General features: G+C 38.0%; 1 protein-coding gene across 1 annotated transcript in view; it reads right to left on the bottom strand.

Moving 5' to 3' along the window:
- The window catches only part of LOC139602408 (uncharacterized), a 180,274-nt gene that overhangs the window by 65,432 nt on the left and 89,204 nt on the right, over positions 1-25,638 (bottom strand). Inside the window, exons 14-15 of the mRNA XM_071452252.1 lie at positions 25,238-25,320; positions 21,113-21,249 (exon numbers count right to left, since the gene is read on the bottom strand). Of these exons, the coding sequence (XP_071308353.1) occupies positions 21,113-21,249; positions 25,238-25,320 (220 nt within the window). The remainder of the gene's footprint in view (positions 1-21,112; positions 21,250-25,237; positions 25,321-25,638) is intronic.

The raw sequence follows: 25,638 nt of genomic DNA, 5'->3' as shown, positions 1-25,638 counted from the left end.
TTCGCTATGAGAAGCAAAGCTTTCTGACTGATGCTAAGAAATTCTAAAACTTTCTGCTAATTACTGCACAGGACCATAGTAACACACATCTCTAAAAGGATTAAAAAAAAAACAAAACCCAAGACCAACAAATCAAGATCAAATGAGGCAGATGCCATCCTTTTCCAGTCAGAAATGTTGTTTTTCAATAACGAAAATGCAATATAATAACTCATTATGATTTTTCTGTGTGCTTTAGATAAAAATGTGCTCTGGGTCTATGTTTTCCTTTGGGTGCATTTCCTCTCAGACACATTCAGAACTCCTATCCCAGATGGGACTAAGTGACTCCAGCTTGTGCCAGAACACAAAAGAGTGTCACCATGAGAAACAACAGTATCAAAGAATAACAAGAAGCAGAGAGGTAAGTAAAGGATGCTGGGGTACTGAAAGGACACTAGGCCTACAAAAAAAAAAAAAACATCCCATGAAAAAAAACAGCTACATTTGTTCATCTACGGACAGAGGAGAGAGAGATAGCACAGTGTGCTGGCCTAAGATATCAGCATCACCAGAAAAAGCTTTATCTAACTAGAGAGCAGAAAAGTAAGACATAGAAAAGACGCTTGTAAAAATTGATACCTAAGCAACATTCATGTGAATCTTTGCAGTTTTGAAGAGGTTTTGATATGGCTCCTAGGTAACTACAATTTCATCAGACTAAAAAAAACAACCAAGAGAAGCATTTATAAAATAAAATAATCAAATATTTCATGGGTATTAGAATATTTTGAACTTGACATTCCCAAAGAGATTTGCTCAAGAGTAGAGAAGGGGCACACATTTAGAGATGTCACTAAGCTTGTTCCTTCCATTCAAATACAAAGTACCACACCACTTATCAACCCCCATGAACAATTTCTAAAAAGAAAATGTTTAAAAGACACTCAGTTCTCAGACTTCACTCATAAAATAAGGATTTTCAGGAACAAGGGAGCTCACTTTCTAGTAGGTTGGGACTGAGTGTCACTCTCTGTGGAGGCAGCAACTGAGGTACTTCCCTTCTACCCCTCTTGGCCAAGAGGTCCAGAAGTTACTGGGGAAGACTGACAGACAGCCTTACTGCATCTACTTTGCCTTGCTAAAATATGTGGCTAAGAAATAAACTCCAGTGTTCAGGAGGCATCAGACCAAAGCTTCCAAAACAGAAGAATAATGCATTTGGGCAGAACAAAAGGCTTGTTATTTTGCTGTCTCTGATAAACAACAGTTGGCAGGTATTGAACTTACCATGCAAATTACCTTCTCTGTTTGTTTGATTTGGGCTTTTTTCCCCCTGTGTATATTTCCCTGAAAGGGTATTTGTAACTAATATTCTTTGTTGAAAGATTTATTGTTTTTTTAAACTCATGGAAAATATTATTTTTAACTTTTTACAAAGATATGATTCTGCTTTTTCTTGGAACACAGATTTTTCGTCCAAGAACTCCAAATACCTGAAAGACATAGTGCAGTTTTTCAAAGAGCCAGGTTCATCCAGACAATAAACACAAGAAACACTTAAATAACCCTCAGGAGTCATCACAGAGGTGGTTCTGAATTTAGGCTTTAGTTTCCTCTGCTGAAAGGCTGGATTACTGGGGAAAGAACTGGGGGGAAATCAGTTTGCCCATTGCCCATAATGCTTATTAATTTTCTACCTACAATAGAAACAATCACAACCCCAGAGGACAAAATCCCCTTGTCATTGACCCATAAGGTTTCCCACTACTGGTCTGAATTCAGACAGGATTACACTGGCTTGTAGTACACTGTTCTCCTTTGACTCCATGTGATTCATAAGTCATTCAAATAGAAGCACCTACAAAATTGTCATGTCTTTCTCAGATGGAAAAACCTATCCCTGACAAAACTCAGGGTGACAGACTAACAGCGCTATGGGTCTGATGCTCTTTCCCACTCCTACAGCTCTTGATAGGGTGTTTATAGATGGATCCTTATTGCTCCTTCCTTCCTATTTAGAGCTTTTTATTTCATTGCAAAGCATTGCGTAATAACCATGTGCATTTATACAGTCTTAATTTTATTCAGCAAAGTAGCCTGCTCATCTTCCTATGAATTCCCATAAATTTGATAGCAACGTATGGACGCAAGAGCCTCAAGAAGTTGGGGGCAGTCAGAGTGAGATTTCCGAAGATACCAAAAGAATGTAGCTGATGAAATGCAGTTAAAATGAGACTAGAAAAAGCTAAACTAGCTAAAAAAGTAACTAGCTAAAAAACTAAACTAATGAGACAAGCTAAACTAAAGTTAGAACTATAAAGAGCACTGTGGTTATAGGATACGGGTGACTCTCAAAGCCTCTTCTTCAGTTCAGACAGTAACGCTCTCTCAGGTTCTCTGCATTTCGTAGCCTCTTTTCCATGCTTAGTATGTAGCTTTAATAACCTTTATTTCCTTAAGGATCAACCTAAAACTTACATGATCCACAATGCATCAGAATACTTACATTTGTATTAAAATTTTAATTTTCAAATCTAGTATCATGATAGGGATATTTTAGTTGTGTGGCCTTAACATTTGTTTAAAACACTTCACTATTTTTTTTATTTTGCTTCTGTTTTAACCTGAAGGAATATTGATTCAAGTCATATTTGATGTTATTCTTTCAGCTTAAAGACTTCAAATCATCATAGAAAAAGAGACACAGAAGGTTTTGGTAGTTTAGTTCTTGTGTTGCATTTGTTTTTTTGTCTGCTTGTTAAATAGTTTTTGCTTGCTGTGCTCAAGGTTTGAAGGTAAAATTTACAAAGACAATACTTTTTGACAGTGAACCTTCTGCTACATTTTTAGAAGCACTCAGCAAATTCCAGCAGTGGGTTTCTAGACACAAAAGACAAATACAACCACTCCATGATTTAGATTTGCTTTCTGTTTGTGGGTCATGAGACTCACTGCTGAGCATGTCAGAAGTTGGCTGTGGCATTTAATGAAGGTTGTCAGCAACTTCATAGTTCCCATAGCAAAAGAAAGAGTGTGCTCTGACTTTGGTTTTGGGGCATGGGTTGTTGGGGTTTTTTCCCCCTTTTTTTTCTTTTAGAGCTTTCATTGGAATCTAGGACTGGAGTTAGTGGATAAACTCAGTTACTGCTAAAGAATCAAATTAAAATATGGAACAAGCTAGTCCTTTGAAAAACATTGAATTGCATAGGTTTCTTTTTTTTCAGAGGCATCATTTAACATTCAAAATAAATATTAAATTTCCCTTCAATTTGAAAGTTTAGAGTCACTCATGAAATGAGGAACAATAATCATACTCTATTATGCCCTGTTTCATGTGTGTCTCAAGAGGGCTGTGACTTGTCGTAGCATGAAGGAACCTAGAAAAATGATTACTTGCTGCTTCAAACAGAAGATGCATAGCTCAGATGCTCATTAATGAGGCAAAGGAAAATTAATTGACATGTCTAATAGTTCTTTTAATATAGCCTCTAAGCCTTGATGTGTCAATTGTCAAATTACCCCTGGCGTACTTTCTTTGTCTCAGTGATCTTGTGCTGAATTTCTGGGAGAGAAAATTGACATTACTTTCCTTGGCCTTTCTCAGCATACTTTCTGGCCAAGGGTGTAAGGTCTCCAGAAAAATGAGATGCATGCACCCCAGCTGCTTTAACCTTTCTCCAGATCAGGTCTAACCTCCCAGACTACAGGACTGCAGCTTTGTGATGGCTCTGTGTCAATGATGCATCCTTCCTGGGGCATGCAGTGGTTAAAAAACCCACAAGCTTTAAAAAGCCTAAATGTATCAGCCTTTCTACATGTCCTCGTGCACTGCTTTGACTTAGGTGAGAGTTCCTTTCAGCAAGGCAGGATCCTCTCTGCCTCTTCTTCCCCAGCAATGGTCTAGCCTCAGAAAGAGAAGCTTCTACCACACTACGACAGGCTTTCATGCTTGCTCCAACATAGGCAGTGAAAGAGCATTCCTTTTAGAGCTTCCATTCTTTTCACATTATTATCACCCAATTCAGGCTGGAAAAAAAGCTGTTTCCAATCATTTGCCTGTTAGTCAAGTCTCTGCCTGACAGCAAATCCTTTGATCAAGACTGTTATACTGTGTATATTAAGCTCATCTAAGTTTATGTAATGGAACATTGTAATTGTTGCTGCTATTTTCTCAGTTGGTGTTTCTCTCCTACATTAAGTTAGGAATAAAAGGAAACAAAGAGAAGGCACATGGGTCATGTATTGCATCTGCTGTTTGTAGTCCAGGGCAAAAATCCATGGGATTCCCAAAATTAAACAGCATCTGAGAACTTCTTATTGACAAATTCTCTGAGTCACAATTCCAGAAATTGAAGAAATCCTGATTTCAATGTGATTTGTTTGGGGCTGGTTTTTCATACATAGATTAAGTGATGTGTTTCAGAGATTAGTCCTTTAGCGTATCATAGCAATAAATCTCCTAACACAGAGCCATACTGGAAAATGTTGCTCATTGTGCAGAATGAAAATTGCTACAAAAGAGCATATCAGATCTTTGTGATTTTGTTAAAAAAAAAAAGAAATTATTAAAAATCATTAAGATATTTTTCATTCTATAATAATTCTATAATAATTCTAAATAATCTTTGCCATTCTGCTTAGAGTACTCATGTCCTTTGGCTTTTTTATAAGAAACAGATTTGCACGTGCTGCAGAGCATAAACAGACTCAATCCAATAGTTAGTTAAGGAAGTACTTCAGAAGTACTGTCCCACAGAGCTGCAAGTGTGCAGTAAGTCTGAGAGTAACAGATTTCTTGCACATTTGAAGGCTATTAGTCCACACACAATAGACTTAGCATGTCTCAAACACAGAGGAGTCCCTTGTTATGTGCTGTAGAGCAAGAATGTAGAGCCAGATGGATGCATCTGGAATTGCCACATGAGCTCTCGGAGATCCAGACATCTTGAACAAATGTTGGAAGTCTTCAGCTTTCACACAGGCCCAAAAGGAAGAATATGGTAAAAGCCAGGTTCTATGAAGCTGGGTGAGAAACGAACATAAAATTCAGTAACATTTCTCCGAGTGTCTTTCTATTATGTGATAATTTTTGAATAATCCAACCAATCAGCACTAAAAATTCAGGGAATACCATAGCTATCATTGCCATGGACACTTGATTTTGACAGAAACTGAAACAAGAAAGCAGGTAAAACACAGGAGAATGGGCAGAAATGGCAGAGAGGGAGTTTGCAAGCACGAATAAAGGCATGTAGAAACCACCCACGTTATGCAGAATGAGTATGAAGGTCTGTAGCTATAAAATTTTTCCGTGACACACATTGTAACAAGAATACAGTAAGGATGCTGAGGTACAGACAATAAGAATATCTTCCAAGACAAGGCAAGCAAGTAGCTAGATGGGGAAATATCCTAATTGCCCATTTTTTCTTCTTTCATGCAAAATCTAATTCTTTTTTTTTTGCTGAGATGTGGGAGTTACACAAGGTAATGGCCAATGCAGGCAAAGAAAACCTTACTTCATGCTGTATGAGACCTCACCTTAACAAATACATGAATGTCTCTTGGAAGTTTTTAATTGCAGAATAGAGATGCATGAGAAGTAACTTCCCCTTCATTTGAAGGTTTTCAAAAGACAACTCTGATCCAGAACTGGGATGAAAATGGTGAAAACAAAAAAGTTTGTGTATGGATATTTTGGTTAGTGAAAAGAACTGTTTTGATAATTTAAACTGGCTTGAAATTATTTTGGCCTTTTCAATAGAAAATTAACCCATCTTACACATTAAAATGCGGGGGAATAAAGTCATTTCAAACAAATGTTCGTTTTAAAATATCAAGGTGGAATATTTCAAGATTGTGCAAATTTTGTTTCAATTATCCTTTCCCACAATTTCATTTTTTGAAAATCACAGTTTTCCAGTGCAAAGCACTTTGTCAAAAAAAACCTCTTAACCACAGCAGTAATACCACACATTCTTGATTCCGATGGGGTCACATGGTTCCTTCATTTCAGTGGGTAGGTTGAGACAAATACTGGCAAAATACTGTAAAATACTGGTGTCTCACCCATTCTGGCACAGTTCTGGCAAACGTTGTGACAGATCATACCGGGCACTGAGATTACACTCATAGTGAGAAGTCATCTTCCATTGTGTGTGATCCAAAGGATCTGGGGACTGACCTTACGCTGAAACTGCGCTGTGCTCTGGCTTGGACAGAGAGCTGCCACAAGCTGTGTGGGAGGAGAAGGAAATGCTTGGCAAATCCCTGACAAAGATGGAGAAGAGGCAAGCTCTACACTTGGCAAATTACCCCTGGTAAGCCACTGAAAGGCAAACCCAAGTTTCCACCACACAAATAGAACAGCTAAAAGGTGATTGGGGATCTGTCTAAACAGTTAACGTTTAAGTACTGAAAACTCTGGTCAGCTGCCTTCAGTGGGTTTTTGAAATATTTTTCCCACAAATCTGCCTTTCCTCCTTAGTTGCAAATAAGCTGGGACTCAATTGCAGACAAGAGCTTGGTACAGAGAGTTGAACAATAAATTGGTTAGATTCATTAGAAGCAAAGTGGAATGACAAAATGTTGGAAAAATAAGCAGCCAGCCTATGAGACCAGCCTGCTTACAAAAGCGTCCACCACCAGAATATTTAAATTCAGAATGCCAAAGGTAAGGAATGCTTCTGCAAGCTACAGCTACTTGGGCTCTCTCACTGTAAATATGAACAAATCAGACATACATAGCTTTTCACACTTCCTTTCTGTAAACAGCACATACTTCTTCTTGTAAATAGTGCAGCTAAACTTCAGTTTCTCAGCTGATATTACTGCCCTGCTGAAGCCAGTTAATTCGCACTGTTGAAGTATCTGATCTGTTTTCGTTTTGCTTATTTTCTTCATAAGCACTTGATGCTTTTTATTCTGCCACTACTTCTGAAGATTTTAGAATTAATAGTATGCTGTCTTTCTAGCACTGTGTAAGTACTAAAGCAATATATTTCTTTTATCAGAATTATCAATTCTGATATGTCAGTAGTAGGGCAAGCAATGAAAGGGCTCTTCCAAGTACAAACCTATTTATTTGCCACTTCTTGTGTGCATTCTTATCCCTGAATAAAAGTCATCTCTACTGGAGATGAAAACACACAGTCTGTAGGCTTTTCTTGGATATTCCTAATGAACACATGGGGTGAAGGTGTGCTCTGAGCCCAAGACTTTTACACTAGCCAGACCAGCAGACTCAGACCCAGCAGGAAAGAAGGCAACACTCAGTAAACCTGGTTCATGCGGAGGCTGCAACTTTATTAAATGTAAACCACATTATGGGCTTATTTAAATTAATGGTCACAGTGGGTGCTCAACACCTCTGAAAGACTCTGCGCTAGGGCTAGCTATAAAATTTTCCATCAAGACTCCTGTGTGAAGGGGAGCTGAGACTTCTGACTAGTAGAGCTTGCCAAAAAACTGCCTTTCTGTGGGAAATTTTTCTTGATAAAATGTTCAGATTTTGGTGCTGGAAAAATAGAAGTTTTTTGCCCCCCAGCAGTCCCACTCATCAGAATCAGTCACCAGCTGTTCATTTGCACAAGCACAAGTGCCGTGTGAGGTGTTCTTGGCTAATGACCTCATTTGGGGGTAGCAGAGTCCAATGTACCAAAATGCAGCGCAAGGGCTGACAGACCACCCTGGACATGGACATGCACAGAGCCTGCCTCAGGAGCCCTGGGTTCCAAGGAGCAGGGGGAGATCACAGTTCAGTGCCATCCCCTACACCCTCCACCCACTCCAACTGCACTCAGTGCTCTGCCAAAAAAACCCAGGAGGATGGGGAGGGTAGGAGACCCCCTCACGTCCCACCTTGGTCAAGGGGACCAGAAGACAGGGACCACAGGGGGACCTGCTTCTGCCACACTGGGCATGCAACCAAGTGGCAGCTTCTCTGAACTAAGTCACTTAATTCTTCTGGACTGGGTGTTTCAGCTTTCTTAAAAAGATATTGTTTTCTAGGGGGTGGGGAAATGCCTAAATTTCATTAGCAAATTAGAGCTGCTAAGACTGGCTAAGGAAGTGGTTGAACAACAACTCATGATACTTATAAACAGTGAAAACATCTTCAAAATACTCAGATTAAAACCAAAGGAGACCCTTTTCTGGTTAAAAAACAAGAGCACTGTAATTTAATTGGTTCTTGCAAGAAATAGAAACATCTTAACTGAGCCAATGATGATTTTCTGCATTATTGTAATACTTGAAGTGTCAGTGTTCAATGATTGCTTTCAGCTTATAAAAATTAATTTCAGACTTTTAAACATCTAAACCAATAAAGCTACATAGAGAGAATGTTTGTCATTGAAATAAAAATTATCCCAAATATTGAGCAGGAGCAACATATGTAAAAATAACAGAAATATTGCTGAGTCATTTTAGTAGCAGGTAAATACATATGGGAAGATCATGAAACTGTGGCAACTAGAAGTTTCTAATTAGAAACTAAAGAAATTAAAATAAAGAATCACATAAATTAGCTCATTGAGTGGTGCCAAAACCAAATATATTTATACACAAATACGTATATCAATCTACACTTATGCTTTCACATTTCATATAACTCCAAATTTTGTAGCTGTAAAAGAAAAAAAATATTGAGGATGACCTGGGATCAAGTAAAAAAAAAAGTCTTTTGAGCTGAAGTATTTTATTTTCCTATTTCCATTCATTTACAATGACAAGATACAGGATCACTGATAAACAGCAACTGTGTCCTTTTTTATTTGCTTCCTAACACTCCTGGAAAGCTTTATAGTAAACAGTTTAGAAGATAATGAAAGGTAAAACTTCCATCTGAAAAGGTTTGATTCAACAGAATTATTGGGACAATCACTTAGGTTAAGTGTTTAGCCCAGAGGGCAGTATAAAATTTCATCAAAATTCAAACCATGCATAAATGATCTCAAACTGCAGCGTCTATTTATACCACACAACTTGTTAGTCACATTTTTCACTGAAGATTGAAAGTAATGATGAAGCAACTGATAAGGATGAAAGACTGAATATGTGCTATGCCACCCATGTATAATTCAGTTAGTGACAAACATGGATTAGAAAGTATCCTGCAACAGCATGTGTTTTCCAACTGCCTGGGAAAAACTGTGAACCACTAACAAGGGAAAGGGGACACCAATGAAAGCAAAAATATTTCACACACACAAATTAGCCAGGTAAAGAAGAAAGAGTTATTCAATCAGTGGGTCAGAGATTCAAAGACAATGAGAAATGCAAATACGGACAAAAAGAATATTACCATTTTAAATCTTTTAGATTTTGAGTTTCCTAAAAGAAAAAGGAAAAAAAAAAAAGCCTTTTTTTTTAATCCAGAGAAAAAAAAAAGCAGTGAAAAAGGGGTTATTTTTCTAAAGATGAAATCTTCAAATTTTGGTGAATAAAACAGAAAGAAAACTTCAGTGCAAAATCTCCATTGAGAGTGTAAAATACTGTTCTCAAACTCTAGGAAAAAAAAATCACAGTGGAAGTAAAGTTTACTTTTTTGCAATTGAAAGTTTTGATTTGGTCATTTTGGGAGAAGGTTTGAGTTAAGGATTAAGGAAAAAGGTCTGTGATTTTTCATTTTAATCCCAAAGACAGAATCTTTAGTTGATGACAGCCAGTGAAACAGAAATAACAGCTATGGTACAGAATGTTATTTATCAGCTGATTATGGATCAGTCCATTAGATTGTATCAGCTATACTCAGACACTTGCTGCAGATTTTGTCTGAACTATTAAAATCAGATCTGTGCAATTACACTGACCTTCAGCTGAAGTTCTGTCGTTGCTAAATGGTGAATCCAAATTCCTGGTTTTGTCATTCTGTAAGTATCTAAGGCAGTGGTTGAACTAACAAAACTGTCAAGTCATGCTTCAGAGAGCTTGTAGTGTAGCACTGAAACTGCACAGTGGAGGATTAAATGCAAACCTAAACGGAAAGCCATGCATGGGGCTGTGTTTTTGTGCAGCAGCATGTTAGTCTCAGCAGATTCAGGTTATCACCACTCCAAGCACAGCTAGGTGTTAATGACATGCACCTGCCTTTTTTGGGGAGGATGGGATTAGAGGAGAAACTTCACAAATATCCTGAGGAGTAATCTCTGAGTAAAAGTCATGGGTTAAAGCTGGAAGTAGTGGCAAGGGGAGATGAGAGTTGATATCTGTGGTAGTAGGGTATAACATCAGCAGAAGAGATGCCACTGAAAAGTGGAGGGAGAGGGAGGCTAAGTGGTAGAAGACCTTACAAATGACTGGGAAAGATTATAGTATGACAGATGCCTCCAATGATAGCTAATTTAAATGCCATTAGGTGCATTATATTTCACATGCAGACAGTCTACAGGGTGATAGAAAGCGTTACAGCAGGTTAGCATGAAAGTTTATGCTTCAGTCAAAGCAAATTGTTATCACTTCACTGAAAATGGCACTTCAACAGCTTACCTCAGCTGAGGATCTGCCCCTCTGTGTTATGCTGTCCAGCAACATACTCAGAGCAGATGCTAAAGGAGGTGGAACTTAAGCAAGTTTCTGCTGACTCATTGCCCCGAAAAGAGAAATTATAACTAAGTTAATGAAAATTCCAAGCATTGTACAGTATTTTTAGTTTATTTTACTATTCTACACTTTCTGATTTTTTCCAAGTGGGTAATATTAACTAAAAAATTTTTCCCAATTAGCACTTTTACATGTTTTACGTTTAGTGTATCATTGCTACTCTTCCAATGAAGTCTAGGAAAATGGCAGAATGAAGCCTGGAGTTATGTTATTTTGAGCTGATTTCCCTGTAATGTTAGTAAACAGTTTGATGCATCATGTCACTAGCAGCACTATTCTCTCTTATCTTCCCCTATTTAATGAAAATCTGTGAAATAAATGCTACAAGGCAGTACTGCTGGCATGACAAATTCCAAGCCAATAAGTCTTGTAGTTGCCAAGATGTAAGCTCTGAAGCTTGACATTTGGCATTCAGAACTAGATAACCTTACTATAGTAACTATATTCACTGTATCTACAAGAGGGATGAATAAATCAACAATAATTGAACTACTAAAAGTGTCTAATTTCCAGAGTAGTGCTTCAAGCAACAACTGAAATTAAAAAACTGTTAAAACACAGCTACATACCCATACAATCATGTCATGAATGCGCTGAAGCAAAGGTTAACAAAAAAGAATGAATATGCATTCTTTGCTAAAAGTAGCATTCCTTGATCTACAGTAGTGATGAACTGTATAAATGTCAGGTCCTGTCCAAGTCCCACAGAGCCTGGCATTCCCAGCAGCAAGAATTTTTTATTGTTCCTGTAACATTACTCAAAGTAGAGAAAAGGCTATTCCTGCTGCATGTGGAATGCAGTCCCTATTCTTGAAGCCTGGCACTGTTTCCAAAGTTAGCAATGATCATAAACCCTTGAAATATTGTTGGTATCTCCAGGGTCTGATCCAAAGCCCAGTGAAGGCAAATGGGAAGATTCCACATGGCCTCAGTTTTCTGTGGGCCAGACTTAAACTTGATTTCAGAATTTCTCATGTTGTTCAAGTCATATCTCAGTGAATTTTTCACCCACCCATCTTTTCTCTCAGTGATAATTTTTATTAGAAAAATGCAGGTCTGGCAATCTTTAGGAAAATAACTAGCACAGTAGGTTAAACAGACTCAGTGCTTTAGAGAAACAGGATTGTCTAATAAACAGCTTTTAATGTAACATGTTTCCACGCTAATACACAGGAGAGAAGCTACCACTGGGACACCAGCCTGCTTTGGAAACTGTCTCCTAGAATTAATTCAGACTGATTAGCATAGCATGGATGCGTTCACCTGGGGAACTAACTAAAAATAATAGCCAATTTACAAATGAACCAGAGTAGGCTTTTTAATCTCCCATGACTCCACACTACAGTCACATCTCTGTGACTGCCACACAGCTGTGGCAGTTTTTTGGGAATACACAATCAAAAGGAATTGCTGGGAGGTACTGAGATACTGAGTGGAGTCATTCCTTGGGCCACTGTTTGGACAGTCCTGCTATGATCATAATATGTCTCAGGGATTGATTAAAAATGCTGAGGAAACATATTTCCATCTAGAGCCACTAGAAGACCATTTGATTTCCAGGATCAGTTATTTATTTTCTTTCAAGACCTCAAATCTCAAAATCCAGTATTTATTCAGTGCTAACCTTCAGGAAAAAAATATAGGCATTATGGGTTTAAAACCTTCAACTTATCATATCAGGTTTTTTTCCTGAAAGTTGAGACATAAGAAAGACATTCCCATCATGGAGATGCGGCTTCTTATAACTATCTCAAGGAAAACTGTAAAGAGTTTTTATGTGCTTATGTATATAAGGCATTTGCTGATAGAGAAGTATTTCTCCACATGCACTGTGCAGGATAGTGAAATGCATGATAAACTAGACTGAATACATATCTTTCACCCTCTGACATTTTGTAGGTCAAACTCTATATCTGATGTATGTACTTTAAGCCAGAGAAAGAAAGGCATATTCTAAGAGACAAGAGAATCCTTTCGTTCCTCAAAATTCCTGGCACATCTAAGGATAAATTGAATACTTGTGGTATGAACATACATCCAAGTGTCTTTTAGAAGATGAGGATAATGATACAATGTTTTGAAATGGAAATTATTCCAACTTTGAAATACTATAACTTACCAAGCAACCAAAGAGACTCAAAGCCCCATGTTCTACATTTAACTGAAATGCAAGGCAAATAAAACCAGTTATCCTGCATACAATAATACACATAATGGTTAAAGGTGGCATTGTTTCCTCTACATAAAGCAAGCTTCAAAGGGAAAAGTAATTTTTGGATTAATGGGCAAACAATGCAGAACAAATTACATTAGTAGTTAGTTAAAAGCTCTGTAAAATAGCTTGCTCTCTATTTCCGAGTAATGGGACTGATGAAGGAATGGGATTGGTTTTTTTTCCATCCCCAACTCTCTTCCCCTGCAGTGGTTTAGACTGAGAATTAACAGCCAGGAAGAGCATCTCTTCACATTGTGAGAAAGACATAGCATTCAGTACAGCTGCAAGAAAGAATAGCTGAACCAGGAATTTCACCACTGTTAATTCCACAAAACAGTCTGGAATGTTTTCAGTCATTAGCTTTCAGCAGATACCTAAACCAAAAACTGGGACAGATTTAGATACCAGGCTGAAAATCTTACAAAGTACATCAGAGGGTTACCAAGTTGTTCAAAAACTAAGCTCAAGACAGTGAATCACGCCATTGTAAGAATTAAGCATGACCACTGTAAATTCCTCACTGGCTGGACTTCCTCTTAAATCAAAGGACAGACAGACTGTATTTTATTCAGAATTTTGTAACCAGAGTCTCAAACCTGGCAGTTTGGTTTGAGTGTTCAGATCCAAGGCCAGGCAAATAGCAGGTCCTCCCTGTTCTCTCCTTCCCAAATCCGACTTTGCCAGAGAAGGAGATACTGTATTCTACCTAAAGAAGGACAAAATAGAAGGCAAGAAATATTGGTTCCACTAGGTGATTGAGGAGGAACATTTTGACTGTCATCCACAGTTTTATCATCACCTCTGAAACAGGAAACAAGAGTCACAGTTAACAAGGCCCACATTTGCCCAAACTTTTCTGCCCATTTCAGCTTCACCACCACAGCTCCTTGCTCCCACCCTTTGTGAAGCTTCTCAGTTTATACCAAAAACTTGTAAAAGTAGAGACCCTGCTAACTTCTCTGGCTGTTTTGTCACACATCACTGTATATTTAATAATAATTATGCCTCTGCAGAGGTATTTTATTCTGATAAAATCAGAACTATCCCACCAGGATCTTCAGCTACTTATTCATTTTGCTACAGGCTACAACAGAAAGAGTTAGAGAATTTACTGAAATAACAAAGTCATTTTACATACATACGGTCTATGCTTCTGTGCCACAGCAGTGACAGATAAAAAGCAGCCATCTATCATATTTTTCTCTCCACACTGTACTCAATAGGATCCAAAGTGTGGTACCCATTTTGCTACTAATGCACACGCATAACTCCCACTTATTTACTGTAGTGCCCTGAAGATGTGACAGTTAGCTATGTAATGCACTTATTATTTTTATTCATTCTATTCATTAGAGATGACCATGTATGGCACACTTATAGCTTCACTTTTCTCCACTAGTCATCAGTAATGTCATCTTTTCTAGCTCATGAAAACAAAATGTTTATTAAATGACAAACAACAACCACATCTCTCTCAACTCCACGTTTCACAGCCAGTTTCCCAAGTCTTCTACTCTCCTATGATTCTGAACAAACCAAAGGGCAATTCAGCTAACTCAGAAAGTGCTTTTGTGCTGAGCAGGAATCCAAGCTGAATTGTGTGAAATGCCTGTGAGGGAGAAAAGTTGGCAGTGCTGTCTTGAAGATATTTTGACTGCACTCACAGAAAAGGCTCCAACAACTTTGTGAGTCTACATTGCTCAGTTATTGGAGACTCAACATTTTCCATATTTAAGAAGAGAAAATAGCAATTTATTGTCAAAAAGCTGCATGGTAACCATACTCAATTTTCCACTGACTATTACCAAATTTGAACCATATCCTTTCACTTTCACCAGATAAGAATTCTCTAAGATGGAGGAAGTGAAAAAAAGGGCATTTTGGCAAGGAATTATAAACACACAATCCTGGAGAGGTCTAGATCAAACTGTGAACTGTGCACTGGGGAGCATTTTCCCTGCTCTTTCAGCTCCACTACTCACAATCGGATGCCAACCAAACAATTCCCTTGAGAAGATCTCTAGGAAAAATTTGGGTCTGTACTAAAGTTGCTCCACAACAAAGCTCACTAATCCTTTCTGATCAAGAACATTAAAGCCAATACAAAAGAAAAAAAAAAGAACACCAACCAACTAGACAAACATCTCCCTAGTAATTGTGACTGATTAGTCACTGACAATTCCTAACTAACTCTTTGTACTTCTAATTTCTCTTTTCTGCTGCTAGAGACCAGCTCTCAGCTGATGGAGTTCTGCAGGTCTGTAACCTGCAGGAGGAAGCTCATTGGCTGCCAACTCTTTCCATCATCCTGAACATACAAATAAAAGTATCATCAAGTATAATTTCACTGAGGTCCATGTGTAACTGCAATAGTACATTTCCCCTCACCATAAAAATATCCAATCCTGACAAAATTAAGAGTGTGCATACGTATTGGAGCGCTTTGCAAAAGACTCCCAGAGAAAACAGTTCTTAGCAAAGACTCATGTATTTTCATGAGTCCTTACAGGTTTCATGTATTTTCAGTCCTTGAAAGGTTTTTTCCTACTTTTTTCCCAGCAGTTTAGATTAATTTTGAAATAATACTTTTTGTTGATTTCAAATTTTTTTCCAAATATTTTATTTCTCATTCAATTTTCACCATCAAAAATTTGCCACAGCATACTAGAACAGGGAAATAATTCTTTCATTGCACAAGAGAGAAAAGAAATAAAATCTCTGAATGTGTGCAGTTCATTGGAATTTGCCTAAATATGAATTAAATTATATAATAAAAAAGAAATTGACAGCTTCAGAAAAATTAGAGTGCATAGGAAAAGTGCCATTTTCATATTTAATGATTTGTCCATAGAATAATTTTCCAAAAAGTAAACTTTTCCTGTAGCAGAAAAATCTCCCATGAGACTAAAACTAAAGCAAAAACTCCACAGAAATATGTATTGGTCTGCTGTAAAAAATCAGTCCTCAAGATTTGAGTACATGCACTAAAATAAACACCATCTAATACCTGAATATGTTAAAAAAACCACACCAAAACAAAAACATGACTTGTGTCCTGCTGAGACTTGCCTGCAAAAAAAGTTCCACAAATATTTCAGAATCAGGGAATTGTGCTCACACAACTAAAGCTTAAGCCTTTTTGAGAATAATGTGTGAAAGATTTGAAAGCATTCAAAGAAAACAGTGGGACTTCTGATTACTCCTAAGAATTCAAGCTTGGCCTGCCTTTAATTACATATCAAAATGGAATTAGAAACAATGAAACAGGGTTTAGGTGGACTATCAGAAGTTACTGAGAAATTTTTAAGAGATTAGCACTTTTTAAAGCACACAATAAAGGGTTATTCTGCTTTTCACAAAGGAAGCTGAATGTCCGCTCTTAATGGCAGTATTTTATATGTAGTGCATGAAACAGATCCTACTAGGACAGCTATAAAAAACTGGTAAAATCTGACCTTTGATTTTAGGTAAATGTTACATATTTGAATAAAAGGTTGCATTTATAGGCAGCCACAGAATTTTTTTTTTTTTAATTTTAATGAAATCTTTAGAAAAGCTCAAGGGACAATCCAGGGCAATTTTTAACAAGCAACACTAATTTTGAACAAATTCAAAACACTCAGGCAAGGATTTTCCCCTAACGTAGGATTCATCACCCTCCTAACTTGGTATAAGTTCAATCTGTTCTGTTTGTATGACATAAACAACAAGCAGTTTCACAGGAATGAGGCAAACCATATGTGAAGGTGTTTTAGAAAGCACAACAGGGAATACACCAAGCAAAGAAGCATCTGCATTTATTTCAGTGTCAAATCACATGTGTATTATAAAGGGAAAGTTTATTGTCTTTATATAAAAAACAAGTTTACTGTATTGTGCTCTTTACAGTTAACTCTTCCTGCCTCTCAGTATCCTCCTCAATTTGGAAATAAAATTGATAAAATTCATAAATTCCACAGGTGCATTGGCAGGGTTGTAAAGGGGTCTTCAACCTTGTTCACCCTACCCAGGCTGTGACATGCTGCCAAGAGCCCATTTTATCTTCACCATCCCCTTGCTACCTCTTTTGAACAAGGGCTGCATCTGCTCCGGATGGATGCAAGTGAGAACCAAAGGCTGGTCCAATGCCCTGAATTCCAGACTTGCAAGAATATGACTCTAGATAGGATTTACCAGCTTGTCTGCTGCATCAAGATGCTGTCTGGTCCTGCGCTGGTGTTGCACTGACCAGCCTGCAGCTGAGCCACCATGGGCAGCACGTGGCACTGCTGTGTGGGGCACTGGGTACTCCCCCACAAAAGGCAGTGCCCTACAATTAATTGGTTTTATAGAAGCTGGCCAGAGTCAGCTTAACACATTTGGAGTAGAACAGAAAATATTTCAAAGCAGCATTTAGCCTGGGTAGGAGCTACAGGCACGTTGTTAAAAAGCTAATTGCATGGAGACAAAGGATGATCGTTACTTTTATATTAGTGTGTAATGTTAACCCTTGAGAGCTGTGTTTGATGATAAGTTGTTGGCAATTGAAACTGCTAGTTTTTATATTTAAACTCAAGCCTGAAGATTCCTAAAGTCACAGAAAGTGTATGTCTTTTTTTTTTTTTTTTTTTTTTTAATTAAGACAAATGAAGGGTTTTGAAATCTGGGGTTTTTTCACATCTCCTCTAGAACTATACATAAAAAGCAATGTTAAAGCACTGAAATGTTAAAATTATTTCTCACATCTGTTTATTTATACATGTTCAGGAAATCTGGCTTTATAGTGACAGTCATGAGGAACATTTTTTTCCTCAAATTTTCTTTCAGGGAACAGAAGAAGACAGCTAGAGAGCTTCTGAGAGCAGGTTTTGGTCTGCAAGGTCAAAATTCCTCCAAACTTTCCTCCTTTTTTCTCAAGGTTACAGATGTCACCCGTATTGTTTAGACAATAGTCAGAAATAATATAGATGTTCTGCTGCAGATTACACGGGCTTTTAACTCCAGGAACACAAATCTCAGAGAAAGGAGCTTCAGACATGATGTGGTGCAAGGCAAGGTCCTGGGGTGGGCTCCCTAGGAAGGCCCCAGCAAAGCGCTTGGTGAGCACCTGGCACCTACCAGGCTGTGACTGCAGCAGGGATGGCCCTGAAATATGCCACCACATCTGCCTGTTGTCTTAACCTCTTTGCCCCCACCTCATCTTTTGGACTCATCCCCCTCACCCTCAACTCAGTGGACCCAAGCAAAAGCCTGCTGCTCAGAGCAAGGCAGTACATGGGCACAGAGGGAAAGGCACTCGTGTGAGATGGAAGCTGAAGCCTGTGGGCTTCTGCAGCCAAAATGATCTTTTTATTATATATGTGTATAATGCCCACTGTAAGGAGGTTTGACTATGGCCTACGGATGTGAGACACCACTGTCAAATTAATATGAATGGAAAAAGACAAGCATGCTCTAGCAATGGAAGAAAAAATCACAATTATCAGAAAAATATTTGTGATCACAAAAGAATATCTTGTTCTTACTCACCAATCTCCCCTTTGGCAAGCCTTAAAAGGGAAGAGCGTACGAGAGAAGGAAAAGAAGAGAGAAAAAAATCATTGGGAGAGGCAGGGGGTGGGGGGGAAGAGAGAGACTGAGACAGTGGATACTTTTAACTTGTCACAGTACAACACTAGCTTTTAATTAATACAGGATATGTACAGCTTTGAAGACTGCTGGTCATACAGTACTTTATGATAAATACATTTTATGGGATTTTGTTTCTAAAGAGGATTTTGTAAAATAACCTAGCCCAATAAATGATTTACCAGCTGCAATAAAAGATCAAGGAAATTGCTCAGATTGCATCTTGGAGCATCTAAAACTCTGAAGTTTATGGAGATCTAAGCTGCCCCCAGATCTACAGTGCTATTAAAAATTTTTGTAGTAGCTAATTATCTTGCATTGCATTTTTTAAAAGGTAGCAATTGTAGTAGAGAGGAAGGTCTGGAAACAGACAAAGAGGAGTTGATGCCCTTTGATGGAGAAAGTAGGAAAGAAGGAAAAGAGGAGACAGACAGAAATGAGTAACAATGGAAACATCATGCTGGTACAGTAACAAATGGAATTAACAACTCACAAGGTATCAGATTCCCGATTAGATTACCTGAATTAACTCTATAGTTAAAAAATAGATTATTAATACATTATCATATTATTATACATTCTTTACACTACATGCTATGTGTAACACCTATATTACTTGACCAAGAGTGGAGTAATTCCATTTTCCTATTTTTTTTTTCTTTCTGAATAATAGGACGACCACAAGTGAAGCAGAAAGCAAAGAGATTCACTCTAAATTCTGTTTAGTTCTAATATCATAGGACTTGAACATAACAAATATGTAAATAAAGCAAGTACTGGTCCTTATTTCCAACAGGATGATGGATGCAGTAAATAGAATGGCATATTGAAATAACAAAATACTGGCCTCAGCTAGGACAGGCAGCACCCTAACACATGCCTTGTTGCTTTTGTTTTGTACCAGGAAGATCTGGTTCATGCCCTGTAACTTCCTGCGCCCAGATATAACTCTGCCTACCCAGGGAATCCTGGAAAAGTCAGTGTCCCTGCAGACATGGGGCTCTGGGACAGCTGGGCTCCCTAGGAAAGGACAAAGAAAAGAAACAGAAAACAAAATGGAAGAAAGGGCAGATGTTTTCTCTTATGCTCCAAATCAAAAGGTGAGGTGCATGCCAACAGAGACAAGTGCCTCTCTCCTCTGCTTCTCCAGATACCTTGTGCAATTTCAAAAGCCATGGAGTTCAAAGCCTGGGGCCAGGCTGGTAAGGGTGGAGTTGAGCCCCTCTCCCAACATTTTAAGCAGAACAACTTTGAAAAGAATAAAGGATCAACACTGCTAACTTTAAAGGTAGACAGAATCACAGAATGGTTTGGGTTAGCAGGGACCCTAAAAGCTGTCTAGTTCCAAACCCTCTGCCATGGGTAGGGATACATTCCACCAGACCAGGAGGTCCAGGACTCCATCCAAGCTGGCCTTGAACACTTCCAGGGATAGGGCATATACAATTAAATATTAATTGTATCACTGTAACTGTGCAAGACACGGAAGAGAGAAAGTGAAGTTCACCACTGCAGAAAGCAAGCAACTTGAGATAGATAATTGATGATAATTTGGTTAATTTAATTTGAAAATTGAGGTAGGTAAAATGAAACAGTGGGAGCTGGCAAGGATATTTGGATGAGCACTGCTGCTCTAAAATCTATTCTTATATTATGGCCAGGATGGGGGAGTCCTTAATTGTCCAAAATAACCATAATTAATCCAGCAGAATTATGAAAGCATAATTATATGAGTGTGTGCTATTCTCCTGCTTGATTTATGCCTTCTCTAATGTTCAGGGTTAATCACTTCTAGGGCTGAGTTCAGATTATCACAGTGAAAATGCATTTGTGTCTGTAAGGTCTTTACCCAACTTCCTGCCAATTTTAAAGGCACCAAGGCAAACGAGAGCAGGGCATAGACAGCACTAGAGATGGTGAGGGCTGCTTGGCTTGCCGGTGAGATAATCCTGTCTCATGTTTTGATAGGGAAGCGATTTAAAATTAAATTTTCATAGACATACACCCTATTCTGATGTTTGTTTTCTGGATACTTAGTTTGAAACTCTAGGGGCTGATTTGGAGAAGATGATGGGTTCCAGAAATGTACATTACAGCTGGATTTTGAATATTCAAAGCACAGTAGGGACCTATATGAAAGATTATCAGATCATTTCATTTAGTAAAGGATTGGGTCTTCATTGTTTTTTACTAATTACCAATAACTGTCCAACTTTTGCAATTACCTAGAAGATGATATTCCAGGATATATAATTATAAGTAAATGAAAAGATTTCATTTTGATGTAGTCTTTTTAATTTCACTTTAATTTATCTGTTCATTTTAAGTCATTCCCCATATGTGTATTTTATAACAGAGAACAGTAATAATATTTAAAGTAACATCCAAAAAAGGTAGTGTATTACTCCTAAAATGCTGAAAAGATTATGCTGAAAATCTTTTTGCCTTTATTCCCCTGACACAGCTTCTCAAAACAATGTAGCAATGCCAAAATTGCATTCTCAGACAAAAAGTGCTTCTAAATTTTCTAATTCAACTTCAATCATAAATACTAAGAAGTCCAAGAAAATACCATGGGTTTTGTGTTTTGTTTTTTGGGGTTTTTTTAGCCCAAAAACTTTCATCTAAATGTAGAAGCCTCTGTAATGCACATATGGCAAGGCAAACTTTTGGGTTGTGAAACTGTTTGGTGCTGAGATCACTTACCACACAGAAAAGGTATATTTCTCCAAGTCTTCCAAATAAAAATTGCTCTCTGCAGATGTTTTCCCTTCTTGGCTTGCATTGTTCTCTGGACCTGATTTTAATTCGCAGCATTGGTCAGGCGGGTTATTCCTGATGACCTTTAAATGAAAAGAAGAAACAAGTTAGAATACTAAGGTAATTAGCAGGACACAGCTAGCAAAGTACGAGGTGCCACTTTCTCTGTTTTGAATTCTAGCTCTGTTTTTACTCTATAACAGACGTGGGAAACAGCAGTGGCAAAGCTGCTTTGAGTATGTATTCAAAACATTTTGAATAGACTAGCTATTTAAGGGACCTACAACAAGCATCTGTGGTGCAATTCAGGGCTGACCAAAAGTTAAAGCATGCTGTTAAGGACACTGTCCAAATGCCTCTTAAACACTGCCAGGCTGGGGGCATCAACCACCTCTCTAGGAAGCCTGTTCCAGGCTTTTGGCCACCCTCTCAGTAAAGAATTGCTTCCTGCTGTCCAGTCTGAACCTCCCCTGGTGCGTCTTTGAAACATTCACATATGTGCTGTCGCTGGATACGAGTGAGAAGATCTCAGCACCTCCCTTTCCACCTTCTCTCCCCAGGAAGCTGACGAGAACAAGGTTCCCCCGAATCTGCTTTTCTCCAAGCAAGAGAAGTCCTCTGCCGTTCCTGACAGGACGTGCCTTGCAGCCCCCTATTTTTACCTCCTCTGGACACATCCAAGGACCTTTTTAACCTTCTAAAATGGTGGGGCGTGGAGCTGCACAGAGAATATTTTTCTGTGAATTGATTTATGCTCCTATGGGGCTGTGACAAACCCTCTCAAGGAGGTGCAAGATCACGGTGACACCAGCAGTCAGCCACTCTTCCTCCACTTGCTTGCTTTTTCCAGTCTTGGACATCACACTCTGCCAGTGCAAAAATCTGGATGTAAGTAAGTCATATGGAAGGAACTGACCTGGGAATTGAGTTAATACTGTTTGGATTCTTTTTTTTTCCCCTTTTTTTTATTAACTGGGTTAGCTCTCAGCTGGACCCATTCTGATCCAGGCCACTCTGCCCCAGCTGCCAGCACAAAGGAGAGGGACAGTACCTCATCCTTCAGTGCTGGTGCCAGCTTATGCTCATTTAAACTACTCTATGAGCTACAAAGTAGAGGATCCTGATTTGGCTCATCCCTGGAATAACACCTTTGCATGCACAGGGTCTGATTCAGCACTGGCATCACTGGTTTCTGAGCTGACTACCAGATTCCCTGGATGTTTGGCATTATTGCCCCTGGACAGAGAGCCAAACATCACTTCCACCAAGAAACACAATGAGGTCATAATTTACCAGACAAACATCTGCAGGTGACTTCCATGGCGATATCTATTAATACCTTCCCAGGCACAATACCAAACTCTGCAAAGGGTTTGCTAACATTTAGTGAACAAGTCTAGAGAGGGCAAGTGGATAGATGCATTGGTGCAGTCACATCACTCTGCACTTTGCTAATTACAAAAACTACAAAATTTTTTTGCTTAGATCTGCTGGTTTTTGGTTTTTGTTTTTGGGGTTTTTTTTAACTCTGTAAACTATTTTGCTTTAAAAGGTGAATTTGTATTCTGAATCTTGGGTTACATGGATCTCATGCACATTTTGAATTTCAATCACGACTGCCCAGCTTTATTCCCTAGAAGACAAGGTTTCAGAATCTGTAGTGTGTGCAAGGTGCCTTGTTTGCACTCCATTAAACTATTCCTGTGCAAAGTACATGTAAAGACATTATTTAAGACATAAATCCCAAAGGTGTTAAAGAGTATTATGAGTTAATTTCTCTGAGATTGTGTTTTCTTGTCTGAGGTACAAAAAGCAGGAACTCAGTCATCTGCATGAGGTTGGCATTATAACCACAGAATATGTTTCACTTCTCTCCAAAGTCACTGACTGTGAGCATTCTCTCTTTTATTGCTACCATCCAATATCTGAATACATGCAGTGATTTGCACACTCATTGCAAAAAAAAGCTCAATTGTCCCTAATGTCCATCACTCAGAATACACTTAGAGGGAGAGTTTTGCAACTCTTTAGCATAGATGAATTTGGGGTAGGGAGGGCAAAGTAGAGAAATCTATATTCCCCAGAAAGTTGAGGTCAGATTCAAAGAACTTTCTCATTCCTTTTCAAAATAAAATAAAATAAAATAAATAAAATAAAAAATAAAATAAAATAAAATAATTAAGAAGTAAAAATTTAAAATAAAAATAAAATAAAATGCCTAATAATAAAAATAATAAAACATTTTAAAAATGATAAAAATAATAAAAAATAAAAAATAAACAATTAAAAATAAAAAATTAAAAATTAAAAATTAAAAATTAAAAATTAAAAAAATATTTAATTTTTTTAATAAAATAAAATATCTGTTTACAAAAAGAAAAGGAGCTTTGAGGAGAATAAACATGAACTTAGACTTTTGTCTTTTTCTTTAAGTATGTTCTTTGCATTAGTTTGTCATTATTTCCTATATACAATTGTTAGGTAAAGTCATTTTAGAAGATGCTTTCCAGAGATACAATTAGGCCCAAATTATATAAATCAGGCCAAATGCCTAAATCTTGAACATGCTAAAACAAGATTCTTTCTGAACATTAGGATTCACTCACCCCATTAAAAAATGAGGGGCTCTCACAACCTCTGAAAGGAGATTTCACATGCTCACATTTCTTTTGTGCAGAAGGATTCTCATAAGAGGCTCAGTTCAGGAATCTATTCAAACATGTCAATAACTGTAAGCTTGTGAGTCATTTCAGTGAGACCAAAGGGACTAGACAGTGCTGAATTGCCCATGGGTTTATGCACCTCACTGAAACCAGGTCACTTTAATGTGGCTTTGAGAGCCACCCACAACTGAAGTTCCTATAAGACTACGGCATTTTGTTCAAAGGCATTGTGCTATTATGGGATTGTAGGAAATGAATTTCACTCTGCCACTCCCATGGGTTGGGCCGGGTTGCTTTGCCCATTACACCCACTCCATCGGTCCTTAAATCATCCCTCCTCTATATATAAGGCTGAACACACTCACACATGCACACCTCAGTCTGCAGCTAAATTTATATGAAACTCTGTTTTCTTCAAGTTACCTTTATCTTCCTGGAAAAATAAATCACATGGAAACTTAGACATCGAAAGACAAGGGAATATCCAGCTGGCCAATCTGGTTTTGCTCACAAATGTAGATCATCACTCTACTAAAGTTGGAAGTTGTAATTATAATCCTCAGCTATTGAGTATTTGTGCTACACTGCACAAGTTTTTGGGTACTTGAGTACTGTGGCGATTTTTTGTTATGGGCAATTAAAAGGATTAAAAATGCTTCAGAGTGTATCTAGAGCAGGGTAAGACAAATAACCAGAATTATTAATTTGAATGTTCATTCTTGCAGTTCATTCACTGCAGCCATACTGATTTAAGGATAGAAGTGGAGTAACACTTACTGAGAAAAAATTGCAACTATCATTGGAAAATACCTAATTTAATAATACAGTGCAGAGGGAAGCAATTTTCAGGAATACAAAATCTTCTTTGCGTCTTGCTTCTCAGGATCTACATTAAATCTGAAAGTTTCTGTAGCATCTCAACCTGAAAGTGTTATCATATTGCAGATAAAATTCCACGGTTACTTGTACTGAGGACACAATATTTGTTCACAAATTGATGGTGTCCTTGGCCATGATACTACAAATACGGATACTAAAATTTTCTGATGGTCCTCTGCACAAGTACACGAGAGCTTGAAGTTTATGGATGCATATGAAACATATCTCATGTTTACACATTACTGAAGTTATATCATCCTGCAGCTTGATCAAGCTTCTGTTGTTTGATTGCTTGGTGGTCCTTCCTCCTTTGAAGTTTCATTGCTAGAGAGATTAACTATACAGGAGACAGCAATACACCTGGTCATGTGAAGCCTTATTGTGGCTATTAAAAAATTCACAGGGATAGATTAAAGAAACACAACAACCAGAGCAAGCAAGGCCACAAATTTTTCTCAAATGACACAAGCTCCAGTGGCTTCTCTGTGAGCTTTAAGGGAAATGGTGATGTTCATATCAAAACCAGTACCTTGTGATGTCCTTCTTGGACCTCCTTCAGCCCAAACGAGCCACAGTGCTTGTCTGCATTGCCATGGCAATCTTGGTAATCCTCTGTAAGGAAAAAAACAAACACAAACAAAACTAATTCTAAATTAATTTTATATTTGTGCACAAGGTAAACCTCTGGAAAGGATTCAGCTGGGTTTTGGTCCCTCTCCCAACAAGATGCTGACTAACTTCAGGCTGATCGTTTTTCCCCTTCATCTGAGTTATAAATAGGTGGCTATTTCTCTCCTACATTCTGAAAGTGTTAGTATGATAAATGCAGAGAAGATTTCCGATGCTGTGGTGTTGGAAATAACAATTGCCTAGATGAAAAACAGGGGGAAAATTAGAAATAAAGAAATAATAGACACGAGAAGAGTGACA

The sequence above is a fragment of the Agelaius tricolor genome, unplaced genomic scaffold (assembly GCF_023055355.1).
Source record: "Agelaius tricolor isolate 1412-34295 unplaced genomic scaffold, bAgeTri1.0.p SCAF_2, whole genome shotgun sequence".
Taxonomy (NCBI): domain Eukaryota; kingdom Metazoa; phylum Chordata; class Aves; order Passeriformes; family Icteridae; genus Agelaius; species Agelaius tricolor.
The sequence above is the reverse complement of the archived record's forward strand: the minus strand, read 5'-3'. Positions and strand labels throughout refer to the sequence as shown.